General features: G+C 37.8%; 1 protein-coding gene across 1 annotated transcript in view; it reads left to right on the forward strand.

The window, feature by feature from the left end:
• The first annotated feature begins 5,330 nt into the window (after positions 1–5,330).
• The window catches only part of TMEM161B (transmembrane protein 161B), a 42,759-nt gene continuing 20,385 nt past the window's right edge, over positions 5,331–27,704 (forward strand). Inside the window, exons 1-5 of the mRNA XM_085316737.1 lie at positions 5,331–5,486; positions 12,633–12,736; positions 17,914–17,994; positions 21,937–22,034; positions 23,912–24,068. Coding sequence (XP_085172863.1) covers positions 5,484–5,486; positions 12,633–12,736; positions 17,914–17,994; positions 21,937–22,034; positions 23,912–24,068 — 443 coding nt within the window. The 5' untranslated portion in view covers positions 5,331–5,483. The remainder of the gene's footprint in view (positions 5,487–12,632; positions 12,737–17,913; positions 17,995–21,936; positions 22,035–23,911; positions 24,069–27,704) is intronic.

Consider the following 27,704-nt stretch of genomic DNA (forward strand, 5'->3'; position numbering starts at 1 on the left):
ATGTATTCATCTATAGAGAAGCCTAGTGATTTTAAGAGAACTTCACACAAAGAACTTTACAGAATCACAGAATGGTTGTGGTTGGAAGGGACCTCTGGAGATCATCTAGTCCAAGCAGGGTCACCTTGAGCATGTTAGACAGGGTTGCATCCAGGTGGGTTTTGAATATTTCCAGAGAAGGAGACTCCACAACCTCTCTGGGCAACCTGTTCCAGTGCTCTGTCACTCTCACAGTGAAGAAATTGTCCCTCACATTCAGGTGGAACTTCCTGTGTTTCAGTTTGTGCCCGTTGCCTCTTGTCCTGTTGCATGGCACTACTGAAGAGTTCGGACCCATCCCCTTGACACTCCCCTCTTAAGGTATTTGTAGACATTTAGAAGATCTCCTCTCAGTCTTCTCTTCTCCAGGCTAAATTTCACATGACTTTATCTCAGATTCCCCTCCACAAACTAATAATGAGCTGCTTTACCTAGTGGGTATACTCCAATGCCAAATACATGAGATATCCTCATACTGGTTAGGCAATTAAGCCCTATTAGTGCACTCAGAGCTCTGCCAGTACCAAGAAAAATATAGGACAATTATCAGGTGGCCAAAATTCCACCCAAGTTCCAGTGGATGAGTAGGGGTCAGATTATTCAAGCACGTAACTTAGACCTCTGAAGATTTCTTTCAGAGCCAGTTAGATCTCTTCATTAACCAGCCAGAGAAACTTATGTGGAATTTAGGTCATCCAAATGTGAATCATAAGATTTATACATACACTGTAAGTGATACAGTCGATGTTATACTTTGTATCAGCTCTTAGAAGTCTTACAAGCTCTGCTTCACTTCTTGGAACAAATTCTTCTGAAACACCAGAGCAAGCAAAGATGCTCTTCAACTTTTCTATTCCCTGATAATGCATATATGCAATGAGAGGCAGAACCTTTACAAATCTAGAAAAAATAAATAGGAATATTCCTTTCTTTAAACAGTTCATGTTATCCTTTCATGGAATAGCAGTGGTGCAATTGGAAGATGACATTCCTTAGATATGTTTCTGTGTCTGTTCTACAAGAACACATGTAATTTCCGTTACATGTTAGATTATGGTTTATGCTAGACAACTCAGCTCCTGGCACACTGTGAGATGTGGAGCTTTTACTCTTTCCAGTACATCTTCCTGTAACTTGCTCTAAAAAGCTATTATGTAGTTGCAGGTTTTTCTTATTTGGTAAATTGGATTTTGTTGAGCTAAACTCACATTCTGCTTATCAATCTTGTACCTTATGGGTTGTAGATGGTATTTATACACACACACACACACACACACACACACACACACACATTCACTGTTTGTTTCAGTAGTTCAGATCTCTTGCTTTAACATTATGATGCAGACTTCTCAAACTGTCGTTTGTATGCATTTCCACTATTTCCTGGCTTGCTTTCCACAGGAAGGTTTCTTGGGCATTTTGCTATGTGGGAGGCTGTGAGATAAAATGTATCTCCAAATAAGCTTATAATATTTTATCAATTTCAGTCACAAGGACTTTCAGGAAGTCACTGAAATCTCCCAACTTCTTCCAGTACAGTACACTTGTACAGAGAACTATGAGATTAGGTCTCCTTAGTACTTGAGAGGAAAAAAGAAAATCTCCTTGTCAGTTTTCCTCCTCCCTGTTTCCTTCAGACTCTGGCTAGATCCGTATCAGAGAATGCAGTTACAAAGTGGTCATTTCATGATATTGTTGTGATGGAGACTAGAAACAGTTGTGTCAYGGTCATGTTAAGCTTCCTCAAGTTTTAATCAGCTCATAGTAGTCTCGGTGATGTAAGGCGCCTGCTTCTATTCAAAGCTCTAATCAAAGTGAGGATGATGCTTGACAACACTTGTTAATTGAGTCACTCTCTTAGAAATTTTCTTATTAAATGTCATGGAGTTGTTTAAGATGATAATGTCTCCCTCATTGTCCATATATCCCTCTGCTGGAAGTTACTACCCTTGTAGCCAGGGCAGGAGAATGAGACTTGTGGCTTGGCCTTCCTTCACTCATACTAAGTTCAATGCCTGATGAAACAGATTGTCTTGAATCACAGTAGGTGAAATGCTCATCATAAAGAAGGTGGGTCAGAGATCAGCTCTTATAACAAGCTTAAAGAAGGAACCTGTAGAGATTGTAATGAAAATGTTCTCAGAGCTGGTCAGAGATGTGAATCCTGCTCCTCCCTATAGGAGGAAAAAAAATACGAGAATTTTTCTGAACATCAGATAGTGTGATCTTGGCATACCTATTGCTTCTATCTACGTAGATCTAAAGCTGAGTTTAAGTCATGTTAGTACACTGTTATGCAAAAATCTGTTTTTTTTTTTTCTTGTGGATGTCAAAGAATCCTTGGTGATGGAGAGGAAATGGTAACTCACAGGAAAAGAGGGTTTAGCAGTATGGAATAAATAGAACTGAAGGGCATAAAAGAAACTGAAAAATGAGACTGCATTTGACTCTCTAGAAAATGGCTGGGTACCTTTGGGAGGTCCTGCCTGTTTCCTAAACAATGAGGCATATGTGTTTTTTTCAATCTAACCTTGTGTCTAGATGACACTGGTAGCAAGGCTCTATCTGCTCTGATGGGTTTATTAAATTTTTGCAGCTGTGCAGTATCAGAGGTTCTGAGGACAATATTAGTATAGGTGAAATGGTGTTTTTGTCAGCAGCACTTCATAATGCATGGTACAATCTTCTTTAGCTTGCTTGCTGTAAAGGTCCCTACTCAGCTGAAGTCCTTTTAAAAAAATCCATTTTTGCATAGTGATTACAACTTTGGCCTTYTTGTTTTTGTGTGAATATCGATTATTTTTGTTTAACATCCTTTAAGCAATACTGGAATTAAAATGGTATGACCCTAAAACCATGCATTCTAGAGAATAAGCCAACCATTAAACATCTTTGATTTTAGTTAACAGAACTATGCTTGTTATCAATTTCAATTGCTTGTTTTTTTTATAAAATACCACCAACTCTCATCAGCAATGAAAACTCATGGTAGAGTTCCATAGGAAAAATATGAATTTCTTTAAAAGATATACATCTTTTGGGGTCTTTGATTCAGAAGTTTTGAATGTTTTGAACTGATGGCTTTCCAAGTGCATCAAATCTCCTACTGTTCACATACTAAGAACAAGATTAATGTTTTCAGTTATAACTCTATTTTAAGAACTTACTAATTTTATTTGGTATTCTTTGAATAGCATGAATATATGATTAATGATTTAAATAGAATGCTTTTAGCATTTTTTACTTTTGTAAATTGACAATGCTCTTCTTTACCATGCTACATTTGCAACAACATTCATTAAATTAGCACTAATAAATTGGGAGGCACAAGACTTGTTGACTAAAACGATATGAATAGGTCAAAAACATCTTGTCTCAGCCCCTGGTACTATAATCTCTTGTATCTGAGTGGATTTCCTTTGAAGTCTTTTTTCTCCATTTCTCTATTGTTTTATTATGGTAATGTTGAGTGGGTTTTGTTGAGTTTTTCTTTTAGCTGCTACATATTTCAAAGGAACAATTAAAAATGTCAGAATGTCACAGTTTATAAGTCTCCAAGACAGCTGTTTAGATGTTATTAAATTATCTTTTCCTAGGTATTTGTGTGTGGTGTGAGATTTAGATTCAGTCTGAATCCCCCTCTTGGGATTCTCTGAAAGGCAGGTAAAGTTAGTCAAAATACCAATAGATGTAGATAAATATTTTCTATAAAAATACTATTTATCCATTCAAGCAGAGTGTTTGTGCTTCGGTTTCCAGTTCATGCATGAAGTACTGTAGTGGTATATTTAAAACAGTGGGATTTACAAGGAAGCTATTTTGCTAATTCAGTTATAGATACAACAATTTAAAATTGCTCTTTTGGGATGCTGGAACCAGTATGAAGGCACACGCTGTTGTKAGAGGGGGTATAGATAAGTGAATCAGGGATCAAAGGGTGAGTATTGAAGTCTTGAAGCGTGGCTTAAAGACAGAAACATGGTATATTTTTTTTTCCAGGTCAAATGCCTGTAGCATACATCCTTTCATGCTCATGCGGGGTAGTGCCACAATACAACAGTCACACTCATTTTTGTGCTCAAGGAGGAGGACCACGGTCCAAATGAATTTGTAGGCACTTTTTAAGAGGCTAGTTCTGCGTTAATTGAATTCTCTTAAGTAAAAGGAAGGTCTTTGTCCATGGAAGACCTGTCATCTTTTGAGTCTACAGCAGAGGCCACTGGCACTGGCCGACTAGAGTGCTCTTGAACCTGGAAAGCAGCGTTTGATGCATCTCTTGTTGGCAGGCTGACTGACAGAGATCTGGAAGCCTTCATAATAACCTGATGTATGTTAGGCAAAAGGTAGTTATCTTCAATTTCCCTGCCTATTCATCATTCATGAGAAGACAAGGGCGTACCAGCTCCTACAGCAGAGCCACCTGCAACCATCAACTAGGGATCACCACTGAAGAGGGCCCTGTGGGGGCACCGCGCAAGGGTGCAAGTCCTGAGCCCTCCTGGGGCTGCGGACGGAGAAGGGCCTGGCTGCAAGCAGAAGCGGATGCCTGACACGGCCGAACCGACCCCTCGCCGCCAGCGCTGCGAGCCGCCCCCGAACCCCCGCCAACCGCCAACCGCCAACCGCCAACCGCCAACCCCAACCGCCCCGCCCCCAGCAGCGCGCGCACCCGCCCCACCCCGCGCGTTTCCATCTGCAGACCCGGGACGCGCCCCGCGCCGCCGCGCATGCGCCGAGCGCATCCCGCCTCGCCGGCCCAGGCGGTGATGCCTGACGGCCCGGCGCATGCGCGGAGCTGCCACCCTCCCTCATGGCTGACGCCGCGCTCCCCTCCCCCCGGGCCCGTGCTGTTTCGCGGCGGACGCCCCCTTCCCCGAGGAGGGTGCCGCTGCCCGTCCTCTCCCCGGCGCCCCCGGGGCCGCCTGCCCGCTCCCGCAGGCAGCTCCCCCGCGGCCGCATGAGGGTCCACGCCGCTCGCYCCGGCGAGGTCAGCGCTGCGCTGACCTCCCAGGTCACGTGCGCGAGGTCACGCTGCCGCCCTGCGCCGCGCCGGCTGCCCGCGCCGCGCCTGACGGACGGAGCGCCGTAGGCCGGCTCTCCTTGTTCGGTGGTGGGCGCGTTTCCTCCCCGAGTTTCCCTCCGCATGTGCAAAGCGGCCCGGCAAGGGAACGGCTAGCTAATACTGAGCAGCTTTGGTGCGTCACGGCCACGTCTGCACAGGCACTTGGGTGGGCAGCTTAGCCGGGCTTCTCGCCGGCGGGGTCCTGGCGTGACCTCCGCGGGGTGAGGTGTGCGCCGGTAGGAGCCGGCGCGCGGCGGGTGCCTGGCGGGGCGCTTGGCCGCCGCGCGGAGGCGGCCGGGCCCGGCGGCGGATTTATGAGCTGGGAGCAGGGCCAGGCCGGGCGGCTGGAGCGGCGGCGGCGGGCGGGGGCGGCTCGAGCACCATGGTGAGCGCTGGGGCCGCGGAGGGAGCTCGGCGGGGGGGGGGCGGGCGGCGGGGCCGCCTCGCCCTTCAGCCCCGAGTGATTTGTGCCGACATGTCGCCCCCCGCCTTTGCCGCAGGAGCAGCGCTAGCTTTGGGGGCGGCGGGTGCCGAGGGGAGGYGAAACAACAAAAATGTAGTGTTACAGCTACGATGGCTGCTGCTGCTCTTTAAAAAAGTACAGTGCCATTTCCAAGCTCTCTGAAACCTTGTACTGAGATTATTTTATGTCCCAATGGTTGTTTACTTCTTTGCTTCTTTCCTACTGGAAAAARGAGGCAAAGTTGCTACATTTTATGCCCCATGTCAGGTTTAAGGTGTGTTTTTGTACATATAAATGTATACCTGTGAACATATGTATGTTCACATACCTCGTAGTTAAGAACAGAGAGTTTAATGATTTTAATTAGCTGTTAACTTGAATGTGTCTAAAAACTTTATCAAACGCTTTGACTRCTGCTACTACTAGTTCATTTTTGGGCTCTACAGTACATCAGTATAAGCTGCGGCAGTATGTAAGTGCATTGGTTTTGTTAGAGTTGCAGCTTCAGATGACTTTTTGATAAGCATCTTAGCACAGACACAAACTATTGCACTTGCCCTAACTGATTGTGAATGAGCTTCCTGTAAAATAAGCAAAAAAAAAAAAAAAAAAAAAAAAAAAAGAGGAACAAACTTGATTGGTGCAATTGCTACTAATCACAGGCTTCTTGGATAGCTCTAGATTAAGTAGAAGAGACTTGAGCATGTTATGGACTCATCTCCTTTACTATAAAGAAAGATATGTTGACCTTTCTGTTTAGGTTTTAATTACAACTTGCAGCAGCTGGGTTGGTCAGATCCACTTTTAATATGCTTAATCTACAGGTGAGAGATGTATGAGGCATCACTGATAATCAGACACGTATATGCTGGTATAAAAGCACATTTTCTGTGTGCCGTGGATGCATGCATTTCCTCTCCACGTGGATATAAATATCAATATGTCATTTTAGCTATGATAATACTAAATTAATGATGCAAGTGTTATTTAGGGGCCGTACCTCAGTCTGGCTTTGAGTAAAATCAGATTTTTAATCGTGTTGCTTAGGGGCCATACCTCAGAGTTTGGCTTTGAGCAAAACCAGATTTTTAATCTCAAACTGTTATTTAAATATTTAATGGCCTGATTCTGCCTGTATGTCTGTAACTTTTGTACATTTTGGCACCTGCAAGGAACTGTAGTTTTTTGCTTCTTTTTCTTCTTACATCTTTTCTTCTTCCCCCCCTTTTTTTATTTTCAGTAAGGGTTATGTTATTAAATGAAAAGATCTCGAAACACCCATGCCATTTGTAGAGTACGTGGGTGCTGTCACCTAGTGCTTCGTTTGATTTATTTATTTATTTTGCAGGCAATATAGCTTGTCCAACCAATGCAGATTTTTTTTTWAAAAAAGAAAAAAAGGTGCTTGTTGCTGTTGCCTGGTAGGCTTGAAAAACCAGAATTTATTTATTTTTACTAGTTGCTAGAAGAGTGGACAAGTAATCCTTGCACATATTTCTACGACATAAGGAAAAAGTTATTTTTGATGTTTTTCTCTTACACTGTTTGGAGGCCACATTTTCCAGTTCCAAAGCAAGAATAGAGTGCGATGTTAATCAGTTTCTACTGGATTAAGAGGCTTATAAATTAAATCATCAACACAATTTGCTAATTCCAGGTTGTGATTGCCGGGGCTCATCTATGCATGCCCATTAGGCTTGCAACTCTAAATTCTGCACAAATATCCTAATACTACTTAAGGCCATGATGTTCAGATTGTTCAACAGAGGTATTAAAGGCTGTTGTTTATGTTTGATGATCTTCATGATGGCAAAACTTCTTGTTTAAAAAAGTAAATGTTCTAGAGAGTAATAGCTTCCATAGTTCTTGTTCATGTGCTGATTGGGGAAATATGGGTAAGCTATTTTTTTAAAATGTTGTAATAATAACAGTATAATCCAACTTTTTTTTTTCCTTTTTAGTAGATCAGATTCTCTGGACTAGTTCTACTTATAATTTAATAAAACATTGAGTATGTATTAGCATTCCACATAATAAGCATTTTCTTTTGATTGCTTCTATAATAATGATAGTTGTATGATTTTAAAAATGCCTTTGTTCTGGTAATGAGATTTCTACAGCAATAACTTGATTTGCCTAATGGTCACTAGCAGAGAGTTCTAAAATCTTTATGCTTAGAGAATTTGAGTGGAAAAAGAAACAGGACTGCTTCTGTTAAAATGCAGTTGGCTGAAGGTAATGCAATTTTATTTTTAAACAAAACACCTTATCTCAAAGGGAGTTATACTGCTTCCACCTAGCAGTTTGTACCCCCTTCCCCCCACCACCTTTGAACATGTGGAGAGGCACTGACTGGTGTGCAGTTAGATTGCTACTGTCCTATTCTGCAGTAGTCCTGGTGCATACAAGTTCGGATCAAGGCTGTGGTCTTGCAGTGGCAGACATGGTGGTTGTTATTAGAGTCCAAGTCCTGCCTAAAAATAGGTGTTGATTTATTTGTGAGATCTAGGTACGTGATAAAGTGAACGTCTGGAGGACAAAAAAAAAAAAAAAAGACCTATTATTGTGGGAGTATAATCTTGGGCAAAGTCAAAATGAGGAAACTAAAGTAATGCCTTGGCATAAAGCTATTAGTCTTGGTTATCTTTACTCTGCCAAAAGAAAAATCAATCTTTAAATCAATTTGTGCTGTAAAGAAAAATGTCCTTTAGGAAGCGGTACTTTTAAGAACTTGTTTGTTTTGTCATTCTTATGCTAAGGTAGTTGTACATGTATTAAAAGTACAGTTTACTTGTGGATAAGTGGTATTGTAACTTTATCGTAATTACTTATTCTTACTTTTTGTTCTCCTAATTATCAGCAAGAATGCTTTCAGGTATGTAGTGTAAATTGTATCGACTATGAAAGCTGAAGTCTGGGTTATGCTTTGTTCAACCTTCTCCAATTGCTTTTTTCGATCTATCATCTTTTTTCAATGTTGTGCAAAGTCTCACTATCTTACCCTTTAGCAAGGCTGATAGTGTTTGTATTGGAGACTGCTTATACATTTTTCTCAGTTTAATTAAAATCTTTCTCACAAAAGGTGTGTAGTTATGTTTCACAAGCAAAAATAATAATGCCTTACTTATTAAGAAGATTTTGGAATGGAGCACAGTGCTCGGGACTGTAAGACTTTGGCCAAAGACTTTCCTCTATAACAGAGCTAGTTGCCAGAGAGCAACTTTTTAGACAGTATAGTCCCTGTTTGGATGTACTATTTCAAGCTTATCTTTGATGAGGTTGCTTGCCAGCCTCTGTTTTGTGGAGAAACTGACCTATCTTACTTAGTGTTCTTTTTCTTGGACTGAGTACTTCTCAACAGTATACAGATTGGCAGAAATGTCATTCTCGGATCAGCAAGAAACTGATTTCTCTCTATAGTGTCATGAATTTGAATCTCAAATTCTGAGGTGTGAGGTTGAAGCATGGTAGGGACATGGATGTATGTGGAATCAGAGTGCTAAATTTCCTCTTATTAAATGAATGTAAATTGTATCATTTTCCTCAAACTATTTTGCAGCTTTAGACATTTTATGCAGTCTGTCCAACAGTTCCTCATCTGTGAGGTAAATAGGTAGACTTCATTTTGAATACACTTCCCTTTAGCTAGGTAATCGTTTTGGGTGGTCTAATGCACACAATTCCAAGAAAACAAAAATTCCCAATGTAAAGTGTTTAAAATAATACTTCAAACCTTATCTTGATCCCTGGTGTTGATGGCATGGAGCACAAACAAAGCTGTGAGGTCTTACTTTTTGAGGTGTCTGAAGGAACTGCAGGCAGAAATATAGAGGAGCAGTTAAAATTTCAAGGAGACATGAGTAGTTGGCAAAGAGAGGCTTTGTACTGAAAAAACTTCATGATATCCCTAAAAATCCCAAATATGTTATTTCAGCTTATAAAGAAGTGACAAATACTTCAAAATGATATTTGACATTTTGTTATAAGATGTTTGGTAGCGTATTTATTTTAAATATTTACAAATGATGAAAACTAATTTATGCTATCATAAGCTCTCTCCATCATATTTCATTAACAGTGATACTGGGCATTGCCTATGACATTAGATTTGTCTACCATCTCCCTAAAAGCAGTACTGACAACACGACTACTGATTTAGTTAAGTGTAAACACTGTTGAAGGGAGAAAAGAGAACTCTCCTTACTGCTGTATTCAAGACTAAAGGGCATCTTGCCTATGAGAAGGAAGGGCACAAGGAGTGAATGGGTCCTGCAAGTCAATGGCTGGTTGCACAGCTGGTGTCAACAACAGATATTTGGCTTTTATGACCATGGGACCCTCCTTGAGAATTGAGGACTCCTAGGAAGAGATTGGATTCACTTTACCAAGTGGGCCAAAATTATCTTTGCCAACAGGCTGATGAGGAAAACTTTAAACTAGGAATGAAGGAGGAAGGGGATGATGACCCATAATCAAATGAAAAAGTGATGGATTGGATTGGTAAGCAAAGAGTACTGGGTGATGTGGACGACAGTGACCTTGACAACAATAAAACAGGGCAGAAGGGGACCCACTCAAGTGTATGCACGCAAATAAGGAAGTGCCAAGAAGCCAGTATTATGGGGGAGAAGCTCTCATACCTTTGGGAAATCAGCATAACTGAGTGTCTTCGTGAAGTCCCACCCATGCATGCAGCATAGGGGGAAAAAACTGGGAGAGTCAGAAGTCTGTGGTAAGTTGCAGGGCTATGATCTCACTGGGATCACACAGATGTGGTCAGGTAGCTCACACAACTGGAGTGCTGCAATGGCTTGATACAGTCCCCTTAGGAAGGGCAGACTGGGACAGTAAGGAGAGAGAGTTGCTCTTTATGTGAGAGATCAGTGGGAATGCATGAAGCTCTGCGTAGGGATGGGTCATAAGTCAACTCAGAACTTGTCATGTGGCTCAGCGCTGAGGAGGCCACATCTGGAGTGCTGCATCCAGTGCTGCGGTCTCCAGTACAAGGTGGATGTGGTTGTACTGGAGTGAGTCCAAAGAAGAGCTACAGAGATGTCATACAAGGAGAGGCTGAGAGAGCTGGACCTGTCTGGCCTGGAGAAGAGACGGCTGGCGGTGGGGTTGAGGTTTATCAATGTGTATAAATATCCAGTGGAGGCAGAGTAAAGAAGGTGGAGCCAGGCTCTTCCCAGTGGTGCCCAGTGACAGGACAAGARGCAGTGGGCACAGTACTAGAAAATTTCACCAGAACATAAGAAAATGCCCCTTCACTGTGAGGGTGACSGAGCACTGGAGCGTGTTGGCCAGRGAGGCTGTGGATTCTCCATCCTTGGGGATATTGAGACCCCGACTGGACGCTGCCGTGAGCAGCCTGCTGTTGCTGACCCTGCTTGAGYGGGGTTTGGACTAGACGATCCTTCAGAGCTGCCTTCCAACCTCGGCAGTTCTGGGATTCTATGAAAATTACTCTTTCCTTTTTCAGATTATCTGTACACTGAAAGAAACTTCTGATTTCAAAATATAACGTCTTCCAAACATGCTTAAAGCTCCTCCAGGAGAGCAGATACACTAGTTGGGAAAGAATATGTCAGGACCATGACAGGATTGCATACTGTGCTGCTAGTAGGGTATTATTGGGTGGTGAATCTTTTTCTTGTGGGGAATGAGATGTAAAAGTTTAGGGAAATGTTTCTCAAATATATAGGCTAATCTATGATTTATTTGCCATTAGTTATTTGTGTACTGCTTACATATGTGGAAATGTGTTTTACCTCCTAACCTTCAGTGGCCCGTTAATTCTGAACTACTACAGCTACAGAAGGAAATGTTTTGTCTTCAAGGCATTGTTAGATTACTAGCCAAGGGAGATGTCTAGGAATGAATGTACATACAAACATTCACATGCCACTACTTAAATGTGATGTTTTGTGTGCTGCTCGAAAATGTGTACGGTCCTTTTCATGAGAAAGTATTCTGAAAAACAGCTCAATTTAAAACAAGAGAAAGTAGTTCATTTGGTGCATCTTTGGTGCCTTCTCTCTTGCATATTCTGGTAAATTTTGTGTGTATGTCTGTGTTCAGTATTTTTTTGTTCTTGCTATTGCTTGTGATRTTTTAAGCATGAAAATGTTGTATGTAAATAGAGGAAGTATAAGGTACAAGATTCATGCTGCATTTTAAACATGGTRTTAGTGTGAATTGATAGCTTTTTTTTATGCAGGATAGGGGTAAYATGATGCAACATTTCACTCTTAGCTTGTTAGCTTTAGAACTTTAGAGATGTTCCTTTATTTWAAAAAAGAAAAGAGCCTACTACTAGAGTATACATATTTTCCCCAGCTTTTTAGACAAGGAAAAAGAAAAGCGATACGTGAAGAAAAAAAAAAAGCCTTGCTAACATTTAAACTTGTGCAGTACTACACTAATCTTTTTTAAACAGTATGAATTAAAGCTTGTTGAATTACTGGAGATCAGAATACTGCTGCCCCTCTGAAGTTCCAGATCTTGACCAGTCAAGAATCAGACATTAAAATTGAGCTATGCTAATTCCTCTGCCCTATCTTCTCCTTTCCTCGAATTCATTAAGGAGCAATTGCTGTACACTAATAGAAAGTGGTAATTTTAAGACACAGAGATTTTTAAATTGTTAATTCTACTAGGTCTGTGCAGTGTCAGCTGTTAAGATCATGTCAGAATTGAAGAGACCACAAAAATCAAGATTGTAATCAGTGATGTAACTTTAAGGCATAATGTCATGTGAAATGTCATATCAACATGTGGCTTTAACATCTGTTAAACAGAGAAACTATTGTATTTGTGAGCTGTCAGATAGTACATATGTTACTAGCCTTGTGATCTGGCAGTACCTTTTTTTGAGTAAGATGTGTAAGTGGCTATAACAAGTTCCAAGGAATTTCTTGAAAACTGGTGCAGTATTTTTTTTCTCCAATTTTAAAACAAGTAAATGTTMTCTCTACTATAGGAAAATGTTTTAAAAATATTTWAAAAAGATATTTCAGCACTTTTAAAAAATACATATTGACTTGTTACTAACTTATTCCTCTACAGGGTGTGATAGGTGTGCAGTTGGTGGTTACCATGGTAATGGCTAGTGTCATACAGAAGATCATACCTCACTATTCTCTTGCTCGGTGGCTTCTCTGTAGTGGCAGGTAAGATAAGAAACAGTAGTTAAACTGTGTGTGACTATGGTAACACATTTATGTATTAGAGTACAAACAGCGAAACAAAGTAATTCAGATGATGTTTTCTTGCAAAATAATTGATCTACTATTCTTGAATGTTATTAGGATTACAGTATTTTGATACCTGATTTACAAGTTCAAAGTACAAAGCAAGGGTGGTATAAAAGAACAGACTTGAGTTTGTTGCTATAAATCATGTCAGTCATAAAGTTAGCTGCTGTCCAGCTCTTGCCTTTCTAAAGGCACAGGCTACACATTTTGATATTGAAAACCTGATCTAAATACAGGACATTGCGAGAATGRAGGGATTTTCTCTGTGCTGCCTCAGTATTCTTTATAATCCATGGGCTGATTAGCCTTGCGTATGAAAAGTGCTCAGGTATTTACTTAAAAAAAGTCTTTCTTTTAATACATCATAGGGCAAGATTAGTGTAAATTTCAGTATACTGCTTCTTCATAACTGTATGTCAAACAGACGTAATGAGTTGCGAAGCAAACATTCCCTATGTGACTGTATCAATAATAACTAAAACCAGCAGCTATTTTGCATATAAAGCARTATCTTAAATATTAAAATATTAGACACTTTTTTTTTTCCTTTCAGGAAGAAAAACTGTGTGTTTTTAGAAGGTAGTGTGCTGTCTTTTATGATTGTTAAATTTTTGAAAATGCCAAATCTCCACTCCATGATTTCTGAAGGAGTATCCTTGAATGTGCTCCTTAGGAATCTTAACCAGYGTTATAATTTTTCATTTGCCTTTTTTTCTTCTGGATCTTGAAATTACCAAATCTTCTCTTTTTAATTTTCCCAAACTACGTGTTGGTTCATTTCCCAAAGAGCTGCTAATCAAAAATGCTTCTAATATTGTTTAGATATGTATTAGTTATTACTACGTAAGTAGAATGGCAAATGTAGTGATTGACAGGTAGATAATATAAATAGGAATGATAGACTTAATTATTGTGCAATGTTTCATTGTTGACCACATCTATAGGGTAATGATCACCTCTTGTTCTCTAAAAATAATTTAAAATTATAAGTGAACTCTTGACAATTTTTAATGAATATGAAACTGCCAACTTTATTTTTTAAGAGATGCAGCTACCATGTTATTTTTTCAGTGATATTTCAAATGACATTTTCTATTTTTTATAGTTCTATTTAATACAAATAAAAATAGAAGTATTTAATTGCTTCTTTTAGATAATTGTTCGATATTATGTCTGTATTCTTTGTTCTTGTGAAGTTTTTAAGGCATGCTTTTTGCCAATGATGGGGAAAAGTTTGCTGTTCACTTGTTTCTCTTCATCATCCTTTTCCCTTTCTGTCTTTGCACGCTCATAGTTGATAAAATACATGAGGCATGACTTTAGCACTTCTGCTTTTTTTATTATTGCCTTTCATGTTAGTAGTCATGAAAATCTCACTATTATTTTTCAGTATTCTGTTTACCTAGTAATTATTAGAGTGCATTGTAATTTCATTCATTGTGGATAACCCTCTGAATACAAGGACTATATAAAGATTCAGAAATAATCCTGTGTTCCAAAAATAAAAACAAATCATAAAGTCCACTGAAACAAGAATCTGAATTGTAACGGCAGAAAGAAAAAACATTACTTTTCTTAGTTTAGCTGACAAACAATCTTTTATGATAAATTGGTTAACATAGTGCTGTCTTTTTTGCTAACAATGTTTTCTTTGATATATATGCATACACTCACTCGCTCTTCAGTTAGTCTTTGGTTACCAAAAGTTTTTTGTTTGGTTATGTTTTTTTTTTTTTTTAAAAAACTTTCAGAAGGTTGGTAGGTTTTTCTAGGTAAGGCTCTCTAAAATATCTATATGTGATAGAGGGAAAGGGGGAGGAGGGATAAACATGTTATCATTTAAAAACGAAAAAGCCAGTAGATTTCAGTATTACTATTGTGTACTTTCGAAGCCTGTTAAAAGGAAACAGACTTTCAAAATTTAAAAAATTGTGAGAATTGGTAGATATAAGGTAACTTATTCAATGAACAAATSATCAAGGATTGAAAAAAATATTTACCTAAATTTGAAAGCAGATATAAACTTTCAACAATCTGTGTTGTTTTCAAAACTTGAAAAGAATTTGAATATTCATGTTTATTTAACTCAATGGCAGCTCAAGTATCTGTGTAGGCCTTTGCATTTTAATGAATAATCAGACTTTACCAACATGTTGCTCTTAAGTTGTCCAGCTACYTCTGTCCTATTTTCAGTCTGCTTTGGGAAGAGGAATAAAACTGATGTTTTGCTGTGCATTATTTAATGACCTTCATTCAAGTTAACTAGGGCATATCTGTGCTACTGTTCCAATTCAGAATAGCTCGAACATGTCAAAGCCACAGGGTAACCAGTTTTGGGACCTCAGCTTTAAACAAACATAAACTGTAGCAGATATGAATAACAAATATTTAACTCTGCCTTTATTAAAGTATTTGTTCAAATATCTTTGTTTTGAGATTCTAAACACAGATGTGTAAGATTTATTAATTAAAAAAAATTGAGGCTTATGTACTGTTAGCTTTCAGTATAAATCACTTGCAATATARTCTTGTCGAGAAATTAAGACCTAGTTGTAGTTTAAACATCCTTGATTTGTCCTGGTCCTTTACACAGAACAAGAATTTTGTCTGTGCTGCTGTATTAAGTGTATTTRTCTATCTTTGCAGGAAAGTTTGTGAAAAATTAGCTTCCAACAMAAGTGAACTTTTTCATACGTAAGAGATCATCATTACTTGTACTGTCAGTATGTGAAGTTCAAATCTGGAAGATGGTTAGTGACAAAGTGGGAGACTACTGTGTTTTTTCCTCACTTTGTTTCTCTAGATCATATAAGGATGGGAAGAAATTAGTATCTCTATAGTATCTTGTTTTGGATGAAAAGGTAGCTGTTCTGATTTTTATTTCACTGTAGATCTTRCAATGTTTTGCATTACAGTTCTTTTGCGAAACAGGAAATGTTTCACCTGGGACTGCRTATGATGAAAATTAATGAATGAAATAACTTTTACCAGTGTCCTGGGGGAGGGGGGCAGGGGGACAGCTCCCCACCCCCCAAAATCCTTGTTTATGCAAAGTGTCTAGCTTTTGCCCTTCTTTGGTGTTTCAGCTAGTAATGAATTTCTTCAGGGGGAGTTTGCTGTGCTTTTTGAATCTTTGTAGTATATTAGCTTGTGCTTTTTCTCTCGAACAAATCGCAGCATCAACTGGTTGTGTAGTTTTTGTCAGTAGGTACTGTTGTGCTATCTGCAAACCCCTGTTAACCATTTTACATTCTATATAGTATTACCAGCTTGAACTCTTTCTTACCCGTTAGATTTGTTTTTTAAATTATTTTAAGATGATGTCTATGAGCTCTATATGAGTGCCTGTTTAACACTTCGTTATACTAGCAATCAGACTTCTGAAATTAGGAGCTTTTACTGCAATATGTACTGTATTTTTGCCATACTATTATTTGTTCCCACCCCCGAACCACGTTCAGTCTGGTGTCAAAGAAAATGTCAGGATGGAGAAACTCCTGTTCAAAATTTGCCAAGCAAGCATATGCCCAGTGATACATACATTTGTTCTCCCTGTTCTTCCTCCTGGTCTTTTACCTTTCATCTCTGGTAGCACATGAGTATGCACGTGGTGTCCATACCATCATAAGGAAGATAGGAAAATGAGTAATATTTCTCGTGATGGCTGCCTGGACTTAATGTTCCTGCTTTTCAGATGAAAGTCTCATTGCAGTGGTCCTTCCTGTGCATTTGTGTAGGCTCTGTTGCATGAAGAGTGAAAATTTTCTTTTGCTTACCCAAAAGTTTRTGTTCTGCAAATATAAAGATCTGTGGATCTGACTTCTCCTTGGGACAGGCAGCCTTTCCCAAAGAGAGACTGAAAATGTTGTCCTGTGACAGGATAGCTTTGGTTTGATCATTTCCCAGGTTTGCCTTACCATCTTTTTGAAAGAGTGTTTAACAGGGTCCCTCATTAGCCCATGTAGGTTTGAATTACCCTACTTGATGAAGTTTTCTTAACTTGGGAAATACTAACAGTCATGGATTTGCTTACTGACTCTGATTATTTTGCTATGCTGAAAGCTGAACTTTGCATTGCAATTTCTTCTACTTGAGAAAAGGACTTCCAGGTAAATGCAGATAGGTTTTCCAGCACTGTTCCCATTAGTACTTAGCCTCCTTTGCCTCAGCATTTCAGAGTAGAAATGAGAGTAATAGTCATCTTTCATCTGAAAGGCAACACTCCCTTGCCAAAGGTAAAGGCTTTTTTTCAGCTACTGAGGTTGTTGTCATGCTTAGAAGGTAGGATAAAATGTACCACCTAGACACTTAGCCATCCTTTTCTTTTTCTTCTTCAGAATTGCCTTGCCACTACTTGTCTCTCAAATAAATGAGCAACATGATGGAGCATTTGCTTGTGAAAGTGGGAAAGTGTACAACTCAGCTGCATATAAATTAATGACTGCTTAATAGTGCTTAAATATTAAATCTCTAAAAGCRATAATGAAGTATGAAAATATTTTTCTAGGTTACAGTTAAGTACCTTTAAATTTCTATGCTTTTGTTAGCTGTGGTGTTCGATGTTTCCTCTTTTCCTAGAAAGAGCCGAAAATACCACTGAGGTGTTGTGTAGGACAGGATTACAAATGTTAAGAGTATGACTGTGAAAGAAAAGACAGGTAAAGGTTACTTGATCATAGCTGTTCCAGATTCTGGAAAATTACTGCTTTTTTTTTTGGGGGGGAGAAGAATTAATTATCCTTAATAAAATCATTTAGAATATARTTTTGATGAGTAACTATAATATAGTTATTTTTAGTTTCACTGTTCAGTGAAAAAAATCACTAACAGTGTTACTTGCTGTATTTGATAACAACTTGAAAAATCAGTTTTAAGAAACATGAGCTTTCACTTGAATGGTGTGTTGATAGTGGCAAACCTTTCTAGTTATAACTATCTACCAAAATACAAATGTATTTTGGTTAGGTGCTGCAAATGACAGATGTTTTAATGTGTGTATATATGTGTGTTGATATATAGATTAAAAAGCCCTCTAAATTGTTAATACTGACATTGTTTTACTTGAGTTTTTTTTTCCTTTTTTCTCTCTTAAGTTTACGATGGTATCAGCATCCTACTGAAGAAGAGCTACGAATTCTTGCAGGAAAACAAAGAGGGAAGAGTAAAAAAGATAGGTAAATACTTGTTTTAAGGTGTGGGATTTTTTTAGTGGTTTTAAAGCATAATCTGTATAATAACTTTACTGGATAACTTTTGTCTTTGAGTGAGTCTAAAACTTATGTGCGTGTGCCCTGCTTGCTTTGATTGCCGCAGCTCTGTACTGAGCTATGTTCTTTTGGTTTAACAGAGAGCTTAACATGCCTGAATTGTGCAGGACTGTATGATTCCCAGTCCACAAAAGTGATCTCTAAAGTCGYTAATTTGGTAGCAAGATTTTTTTAATGAATCTCTTCATTTGGGTGAAGACTGAGAATAGCAAATCTTCTGTAGGATTGAAGCTCTTCATCTTGAAGCAAGAGAAGAAAGATTTGGTTATATTAGTTGAACACAGGATTACTATGAGCCACCACTCTYACGCAGCTGTGAAAAAGGTAAATGTGCTCCTAGAATGTATTAGGAGAGGTATTTCCAATAGAAGAGATAGGGGAATRTTAATCCTCTTGCACAAGGCACTGGTGTAGAACTTTATCTGGATTACTGTGTACAGTTTTGATCACTCATGTTCAAGAAAAATGAATTCAGACTCAAACAGGTGAAGAGAAGGGCTGTTAGGATGATCCAAGAAATGGAAAGCCTGTCTTACAAGAGGAGGCTAAAAGAGCTTGACTTGTTTAACCTAGCAAAAAGAAGGCTGAGAAAGGATAGGATTGCAGTGTGTCAACTTAAGCTGGAAACAGATTCCTGACCATCGGGCGTGAAGTTCTGGAACAGCCGTACCGGAAGGATAATTGAGGCAAGAACCGAGGCTAATCTTGAGGTGGTGGAGTTTTCAATCTTTATTCAATGTTTCTGAACTGGCTGTAGGGGGAAAAAARGGAAAAATWWTGGGTTTTTCTTTTATTCCAGTATGAACTACTCCTATAGCTCTTAGATATCTAACTTTTATGTTAATCCACAGGCTGCATATGTTGTCTATTCATTGTAATATCAAAGCAATTTTTTTTCCATTTCTGAAATTACATGGGGTAGCAACTTTATTTGCCAAATTTTGGAGTAAAAAAGTCTTTCCTTTTAATATTTAATGACTTTAGTTTTACTTATTTGTCACAGTATTTTTTCTAAATTCAGAAAYCCCTTTTATCTAATCATTCTGTAACAAACTGAAGCAAAATAGTTAATATGAATAGCATTACAGTTATTACAGTTAACTGTCCATTTAACCAGTGATATTTAGTCATGCATAAAATAACTTCAGTTACGTATAAGTGTAAATGACAGGTTCCACCAAAACACAAAAACACTATCACTTTAACAAATAATAATTGCACTCTATTCTTACTGCCTTTCTTCAACTCTAGCAACCTTCTGCCATCCAAACTATGTGTATTATCACTTTCACCAGAGCAATCCTATGCTCTCCATTAAGTGGAAGCATGACATGTTAATGTGTATTTATATGTACGTAAGCTTAAATTTTTTAGTCCTTGAAAAATTTACTGTAAAACTTAACAGGAGACTGTTTCATGAGTTACTGATTTGCATTGTCCTTTTTTTAAACGTTAAACTTCTGCATTTTAGTATTTCAAATGTGATGTTGTAATTTCATGTCTAGACACCGCTTTTGTTTTGGGTCATTTAATTATTTTAAGGTTGGTCTAGTTGTCATAGTACATTCATATGTAACTAAAAATAGAGTTGTAATAGCTGTATGTAGTTGCTTGTAATGAGGTAAATTTTATTTATGGWTATAGGACTTCAGAGAAACTAGGATAGTAATGTTCAGACTTAAACACTGCTTTCTTTGTTTTCCTATTGTTACAATAGGAAGTGTAATAACCTGACTTTTCAGTCAATGAATATACTTCTGTTCTTTGAAGAAGCTGCTGTTACTGGAGGAGAGGCCTATTTTAAAGTAGGAATTGTTCCTATTTACTTGTTTTAGATATACTTTTTTTAGGTTGTATGCATTGGAATGCAGTGCTCATTTGAGCCAAGGAGATGTGAGAATGATGTAAAGGTACATCTATTGGCTTTTCCTGTATGTCTTCAAGATAAAGAATAAGATTTGTTTTTTCAAGCCCCAAATCTTGTAAAATATAATACCTGCTCCTTGCTTAAGTACTTTTCCAAGTTTGAGTTAATAGAGAGATGACAAAAGGGAACGAAGGAACTTGCTTAGAAATTAGAATCAGRAACAGCTGTAGTTTGAACTTGTATCTGATTAGTCCATTATGTTCAATGCATACTACATTTCAGTATGTTGTGCTGTAAGTTATAATAGCACATAGATATTATTAGATAGCTTTTCTATTTCAGAATGATTTGCTTTATATTAAATTGTTAGGTTAATGGGAAGGTCCATAGCTACTATGAATTATTCTGAATTAAAGGCTGTCAGTGATGCTAGGTATGTTCTGAGCGTGTCTCTTGGATTATGGGTCCCATGGGATAATTAAAGTATAGGAGCACCAAATTTTGTTGAACTGAGATGACTTCAGTTATCAAAATGCTCATCTCACTCAAGATGATGGTACTCCTGGGTGCACACAGGAGGAAAACAGAGTATAACTGTGGGGAGAGGGGGAAGCACACAGAAGCCTGCAGATATTCAAGTGGCTATAAATTTGGGAATTCTAACTCAGACTTAGACATGCAAAAATTTTAAGTAGTGCTTTAGGCTTCTCTCTCTCTCTTTTATTTATTTATTTTTTTGAATTTGTTCATTAAAAGTTGTGTACTTCAGTTAGGGGATATTAAGAATTAAGATGAAATGAAAAAGTGATGCTCTGTGCTATATTCTCATCTTACACATTAGCTGGTARGACATCATTCTTTAAGTTCACGGTTGATTGAAAATCATTTTCATGTGTATATTCTGATGATAGTTCTTTCAGTGGAAGATCTACCTCTCTTCTTCTGATTTCAGAGATGTTATTCTAAAATTTGGCCGGAATTGTTGTTTTGCTAACTGTTTAGAGGTTTTGAGTTCCATTGTTTGTTGTGTTTTTGTTGTTGTGTAGTGTTTTTGATATAGTAGTGAAGTAAGTTTTTTACTCTGGTTAGTAAGGATGATCTTTCAGATAATTTTCATACAAATTAACTAATTACCATAACAATAATAAATTGAAATAATTCTGTGGTATTTTTACACATTTCCTTTTATATTAAAAAACTATCTTAAAATTATCTTTTTGTGATGGCTAGTGGGATAGATCTGTCAAGGATCTAGGTTCCTCCAGCTCAGATGATGTGCTTATTAACCACTGTATTGTGGCCAAAAACCTAATACTGGAATCTGCAAACTTGGGAAATTTAGTTACATTTTTGCCTATCCACCTCAGTTATCTTTTGAGCTGCCTTACATCTTGTTAACTGCAGTGCGTGTTTAGTAGACTGACTCCCAAGTCTAACTTCTCTCAATCCAAAGGCTTTAACGCAGCTGCCGTCTGCTCTCCTGGCCTAGACCTCAATTGCAAAATCTCGAATTAACTTTAGTTTTCTTGTATATGTGCRTGACAAGGTGGATGTATTCTGCACTGTACATGCAGTTGTATCACTAGACTCTGGAGATTAGTGTGTTTCAGCAGGTTCTCCCATAGCTTATTGCCTGCCTGAACTGTGAAGTTCATTTTTAGAGGAAACCAGTGTGCTGGAGTAGGTGCCCACCTGATACTGTCCTGATACATACTCAGGATGCGGCATAGAGATGCTGTTTAGACCTGTATGTGTAACATTAGTATTTCAGAACATTGCAAGGCAAAGCTAATAATTACTGACATACTCAGTTCTTTCTCGAGATGTGTGCATGTTTGAATTTGAGTTAATGYTTTCTTTACATAGATGAAAATGTCTGCTTTTGGGGAAAAGTGATCTGCATATTTCTTGTATTTGAAATGTTGTTATATAATTAAAACGTTGATTTTTGTTGTATCTGTGTGTTTTATTTATTTTAACAGAAAATATAATGGTCATATTGAAAACAAGCCCCTAACCATTCCAAAAGATATTGATCTTCACCTGGAAACAAAGTCTGTGACTGAAAGGGACACCCTAGGTAAGAATAAGTAGATGCAGACAACAGTATACAGTATATTGTGTCAAATATATCCTGACAGTATGGTATGTTGTTTTCTATCGAGTGTTTATTTGCAATAAAAAMCAGAAGATCTCTTTTGATAGACAATGAAAGAATAAAAGCACAACTGATTATAAAGTGAGAAGGCAAGAATTAGGGTTAAATCTCCTTTGTTGTTCCATAGGTGACATCTTAATAGCAGCGTTACAGAAGAGGATGAGTAGGTGAAATCCAGCATAAAGCACATCTATTGTTGCATCAGGCATCCCTAGCAATATGAGACAACACCAAAAGGATCACATCACTCAGTGTATTTGAAATAGACATAAAAAATGTGATCATAGCTTTGTACAAGAAAATGACAACTGGCAGATGTCGAAACATAAGCTTTCTTTTCAGCTAAAATAGGAAGTATACTGTAGCATTGAAACTTAGACCTTTCACACACACATCTGAAACTTTGAAGTAAAATATTCAGAAAACAAAAGCGACAATGCAGAAATAAGCAGCATTAAATGTTTTGAAAGTTATTAAATTTTTTTTAATGTTAATTTTTGATTCTTTAAACGTCTCAACCGATTTTTCTGTTGAGAAGTCATACATGGATATGTAAGTATATGTGATGCATATTTTCTCCCTAGCTATGTTTTAACATGCAYGTGTTGTTGTATGCATGAAGATAGAGAGAAAGCATAGAGAGAAAGCATAGTGCTGAGCAGGAGATCTCTCAGTTTAAACTCTCCAAAATAGCGATGAAAAGACCTTTAGTCTGTAACAGAAATGCACAGCTTTTTGAAACTAGCATGTAAGCGTGCAAAACATTCATAAATTTCAGTTTTATTTACTTCAWGTAATAGTATTAAAGTGTCTCCCTGAGTAAAACAAGCATCCGCTAGTAAATGCTGATATAATGTAGGGTTTAAGTATCTTTAAGAAGCTATATMTATAAATGTAAATTAAATTAACTGAATAGTTGTTTCAAAATAAATACCGTATTTTCAATGAAATATTAGGATTCAGCTGATTTCTTGGTTTTGACATCAGGTACTGTGTACACAAACGAGAAATGCTCGGTAATACTCTGTGGGTTCTTTTTTTTTTTTTGTTGTTTTTCTTTTTTTTAACCTTGTTAATATAGGAAGCTGTTTGGCAAGGTCAGATTGCACTGTATTATCAGGAACTGGTCTTTGCAGCTCCTAGCATCTATGGAAAAAAAATTTCTCCCTTTTGCAAATCACCTGACCTGCATGGGGGACAGTATGTTCCCCAGAATTTTCAGGATGGAGTTCACACAATGATTTGTTGCTAGACAGGAGATGTGAACAAAATTTTGGAGAACAAATTGTCCGTGTTTTAGATTTGAAAGATTTTAGATTAAAGAGAAAAAGGAAGCAATTATATATAGTACATTAAATGATTGTCAGTAGGCTTTTAATCTTAAATAGAGAAACAAAATTCTTAATTAGAACTGTAGTTAGATTTAGAACGGTAGTTYAGTTTTAGCAGAGGACTATTTTCTACCTTGAAGTTGAGATCTAAATTAGCTATGCTTCTTGATACTGGCAGGTTGATGTGAAAAAGCTGAAATGGTAAAACAACAACATCTTGTAGCCTCATACACTGCTTAATAGTAATCCAGTGTTAAGCAACAAGTGAAGAGTGAAGTTTGGACTAAAAGAACAAGTTGCTGAGTCGGGGGGGAAAGAGTTGCTCTTTTTGCTGTTGCTCTTAGATAATCTAGACCTTGAGAAGCAGCTTTGAAAATAATTTGTAGTTGTCACCCCTTTTTGTATATGTCAGTAATTTTCTTTAAAATACTATTGTACTTCTAAGATTTGCAAATTTATATTTTTCAGCATTGCATTATTTTCCTGAATATCAGTGGTTGGTGGATTTCACTGTTGCAGCTACAGTTGTATATGTGGTGACTGAAGCCTATTACAGCATTGTGAAGCCCTCACAAGAAATGAATATCAGCATAGTGTGGTGTCTRCTTGTCTTGGCCTTTGCAGTGTATCCTTTCCTATTTTCTTGAATCAGTCTGTCCCAAATAGCTCTTGTGTCATTCTGTAATTTATAGAAAGCTGTATGTTGCAGATTTGAAGAATAAATACATATTTAACATCTGGATAAAGGATGTATATGCTAGTGCTGATGTCAGATAATATATATTTCTCTTTGTACATGCTGATAAAAGTAACTTGTAAATTTTAATACCAGACCATCTATGGAAGAAAATCTTTGTATGTGAACAAAAAGTCAGTGCTCACCTGTAATATGTATAATGGTTCTAAAGTAATTTGGTTTTGCCCAGGGGCAATAAGGAATGTATATATATATATATATATTTTTTTTTTTTTGGTACCTGCAAGTATTTAAAACATTTGCAGAAGTTTGCAATTTACCACATAGTTTTTGGTTTTGATAGGTTTAGTCTCATGCTTCCTTAGCTGAACAATCACTTATTGCAAAGATGCATGTATGCGATCATATTTTTAGAGGAAATTCAAGATATTCTTATAATGAACCTTATATGAAAATATAATATGTAGAGCTGTAGGAGATGAGATGGTACTAGGTTTTCAAAGTTCAGTGAGGAGCTCAATTCCCCTCTGAAACTGAGGAAAACAAAAACAGACTGTTTAGGAGACAAGTGATATCAACCCATAGAAAGAAGCAGCTGTAATGTTTTTATGTACAGGAGAAAGCTGTATTGGATATAGATGCTTGTGTAGTAATTAGTGATTTTTTCATAGACCAGTTCAGACTTACACTTTGAGGAGGAAAGTTGCCTTTTAAAGATGTGAGAGGTGATGAARTGATGAAATTGAATAAGGGCCTCGAGAAAAGCAGATTATAGAGAGGTGACTTAAAAAATGAATTTGTTCAATTCTTTTGTTCCCTCAACAACTAATAACTAGATGAAGTACTAAGTTAGACTTAAATTAGACTTAATACAGCACTTGAATATTCAAAATTGATTCCTCTGTGGAAATGCCTCTTCCATATAGAAGATCATATTGTGGTTTATTTATTTGTGTGTGTGTGTGTGTGTGTTAAGTATTATCTAATGATCTGTAAAACCTTTGAGTTCTAATGTTTGATTAGATTTGTCTGACAGTTCTGGATTTGCTTACTGTTCCTCTGCACTTGATAATTCTTAAAGTGTGTGCTGCCCTTACAGTAAGGACAGTATCTCCATCCAAAGTAGCTTTCAGTATAAATGAAATCCTAGAATTTTCCTGGTAATGAATGTAAGTACTTGTTAGATGGGGGAATTGGCTCATATTATGAAARAACAAAATGTATGGCAGTTGCTTCCTTTCCAGATAAGGCATTTCTCCACTGATTTTTACCTGTCAGCAGACAGAGCGATGCAAAGATGGTTTTCTAATCTACTAGGTGGTCACAAGAAAATTAATGCCTGACTCTTATGCACTTTAAATGRTATTATACCTATAGTTTTAAGCAGCCTTTATTTTATTTCTTGGAGTGAAGTATTTCTACTTTAATCATGACAGAAGGAGAGAGAGGCAACTACTGTTAAGAAATTTTAAGAATGAGGGGGAGGTTAATACAACTCAGAAAACAAGTTTAAGACATAGCGTTAGTTTTAGACAAGTTTAGCCATAATGTATTCTTAAATGTATGGGTGGCAACACCCTCTGTTTGCTTTGTCTATCAAACAAATCTTGGGTGTAACTAGCTTAAGGATTACTACTGCAATTCCAGCTCTAGATGACAGAGTTGTAAACTATTTATTGGTTTGGATTATGTGGGAAAAATAGACTAAGCACTGCTTTCTTACAGTGGTATATAAATGCAGTCCTAATCACTGCTTTCATCTGGTCATCTATTAATCATGCATTCAGAGGCAAAACCAAACTCAGGTATTTTAGAGGATTGAGTTGCCAGCTTTCTTTCTCAGTAGTGTGAAAATGCAAGGAGCTGTTAGGGTCTCTTTCTGATTCTGTCTTTCTGCCCTGGGCTATGTTAGGCAGAGTGTTTCCAGCAGATTGAGGGAGGTGATCCTTCCTTTCTACTCAGCAATGGTGACGCCACATCTGGAGTGCTGCATCCAGTGCTGGGYTCCCCAGTGCAAGAGAGACATGGAGCTACTGGAGTGAGTCCAGCAAAGGGCTACTAAGATGATCAAGGGATTGGAGCATCTCTCATATAAGGAGAGGCTGAGAGAGCTGGACCTGTCCAGCCTGGAGAAGAGACGGCTGGGGAGGGCGGGAAGGGGTTTATCAATGTGTATAAATATCCAGTGGAGGCAGAGTAAAGAAGGTGGAGCCAGGCTCTTCCCAGTGGTGCCCAGTGACAGGACAAGAGGCAGTGGGCACAGTACTAGAAAATTTCACCAGAACATAAGAAAATGCCCCTTCACTGTGAGGGTGACSGAGCACTGGAGCGTGTTGGCCAGAGAGGCTGTGGATTCTCCATCCTTGGGGATATTGAGACCCCGACTGGACGCTGCCGTGAGCAGCCTGCTGTTGCTGACCCTGCTTGAGYGGGGTTTGGACTAGACGATCCTTCAGAGCTGCCTTCCAACCTCGGCAGTTCTGKGATTTTTGGTTACCTCATGGTTAACAATATAGATAAATAATTTCAGTATTATAAAAGTCTCTCTTACTGCGTTAGCAATACTTTCAGGAAGATTCAATGACAATATGTTCCTTGGAGGCAGCAGTTTAGCAGGCCTGCTGTACCACTCCATATTTAGTGGTTTTGAAAGGCTGCAGAATACTGAGTCATTTCACTGATATSCTTTTGTGCTGATAGTCTGTACACACTGCACTGTTTCCAGTTGCTAAAGAGGAGAAGAAAAGATATTAAAAGTGTTGTGATTTTTTTTCCTTGTTTATTGATATCCATCTGCCAAATACGAATTTTTACTTTAAAATGCAGTATTTCCTGCAAAAGTAGCTAATGTTTGTGAGAACTTACTGTTTTGTAGGTCACCTGTTCTGGTTACTGAATTCTTTTATTTTTGCTATATATTTTATTGCACATCGTTGCTAGTCAGATGACTGATTACTGTTATTTTGAAATTTGGAATGGTGCCTTCTTGTTAGAACTAAAATTAAAAATTAGTTAACTAAATGATTGTTAATTTTAAATGTAGCAGTTGCCAGGGTACTTGTGAAGGGATGAGTTTGTAAGATAACAAAGCACTTTTTGGGGAAGAGGGAAAGGGRAGAGACATCTATGAGGGTAGAGTGAAGGTGGACAGCTTGGAGGGATGATCCATCTTAACAATAGTATGCGTTCAATTTAAATTACTTTGCTTATGCAGCATTTTAATATTCATCACTGACATGAATGACATTCTAAGTCGGTTGTCTTTGCACAACATACAAATACATGACCTTATTTATTTATTTGTTTAATCTCTTGTATACAATACTGTTTAAAGGTTTACAATCCTTTTTGTTGCATAGGCAAGGTACTTAGGAAAATTAATGCGAAGTAAGAAAAGTAATGTATTTCTTAGTTGGGAAACTATCTGTTATCTGAAAAGATAATCATTTGAGCTACCTGGTCAAGAAAATTAGGAAACTTTACTGTCTGCTTTTGAAAAATGTCTTTGTATGTAGTTACATCAATGGGATAGAAAAAGGAAACCAAAAGACTTTCTTGAACTGG

The sequence above is a fragment of the Rhea americana genome, unplaced genomic scaffold (assembly GCF_003343005.1).
Source record: "Rhea americana isolate MKP2758 unplaced genomic scaffold, rheAme1 scaffold_114, whole genome shotgun sequence".
In the NCBI taxonomy this organism is placed as follows: Eukaryota; Metazoa; Chordata; class Aves; order Rheiformes; family Rheidae; genus Rhea; species Rhea americana.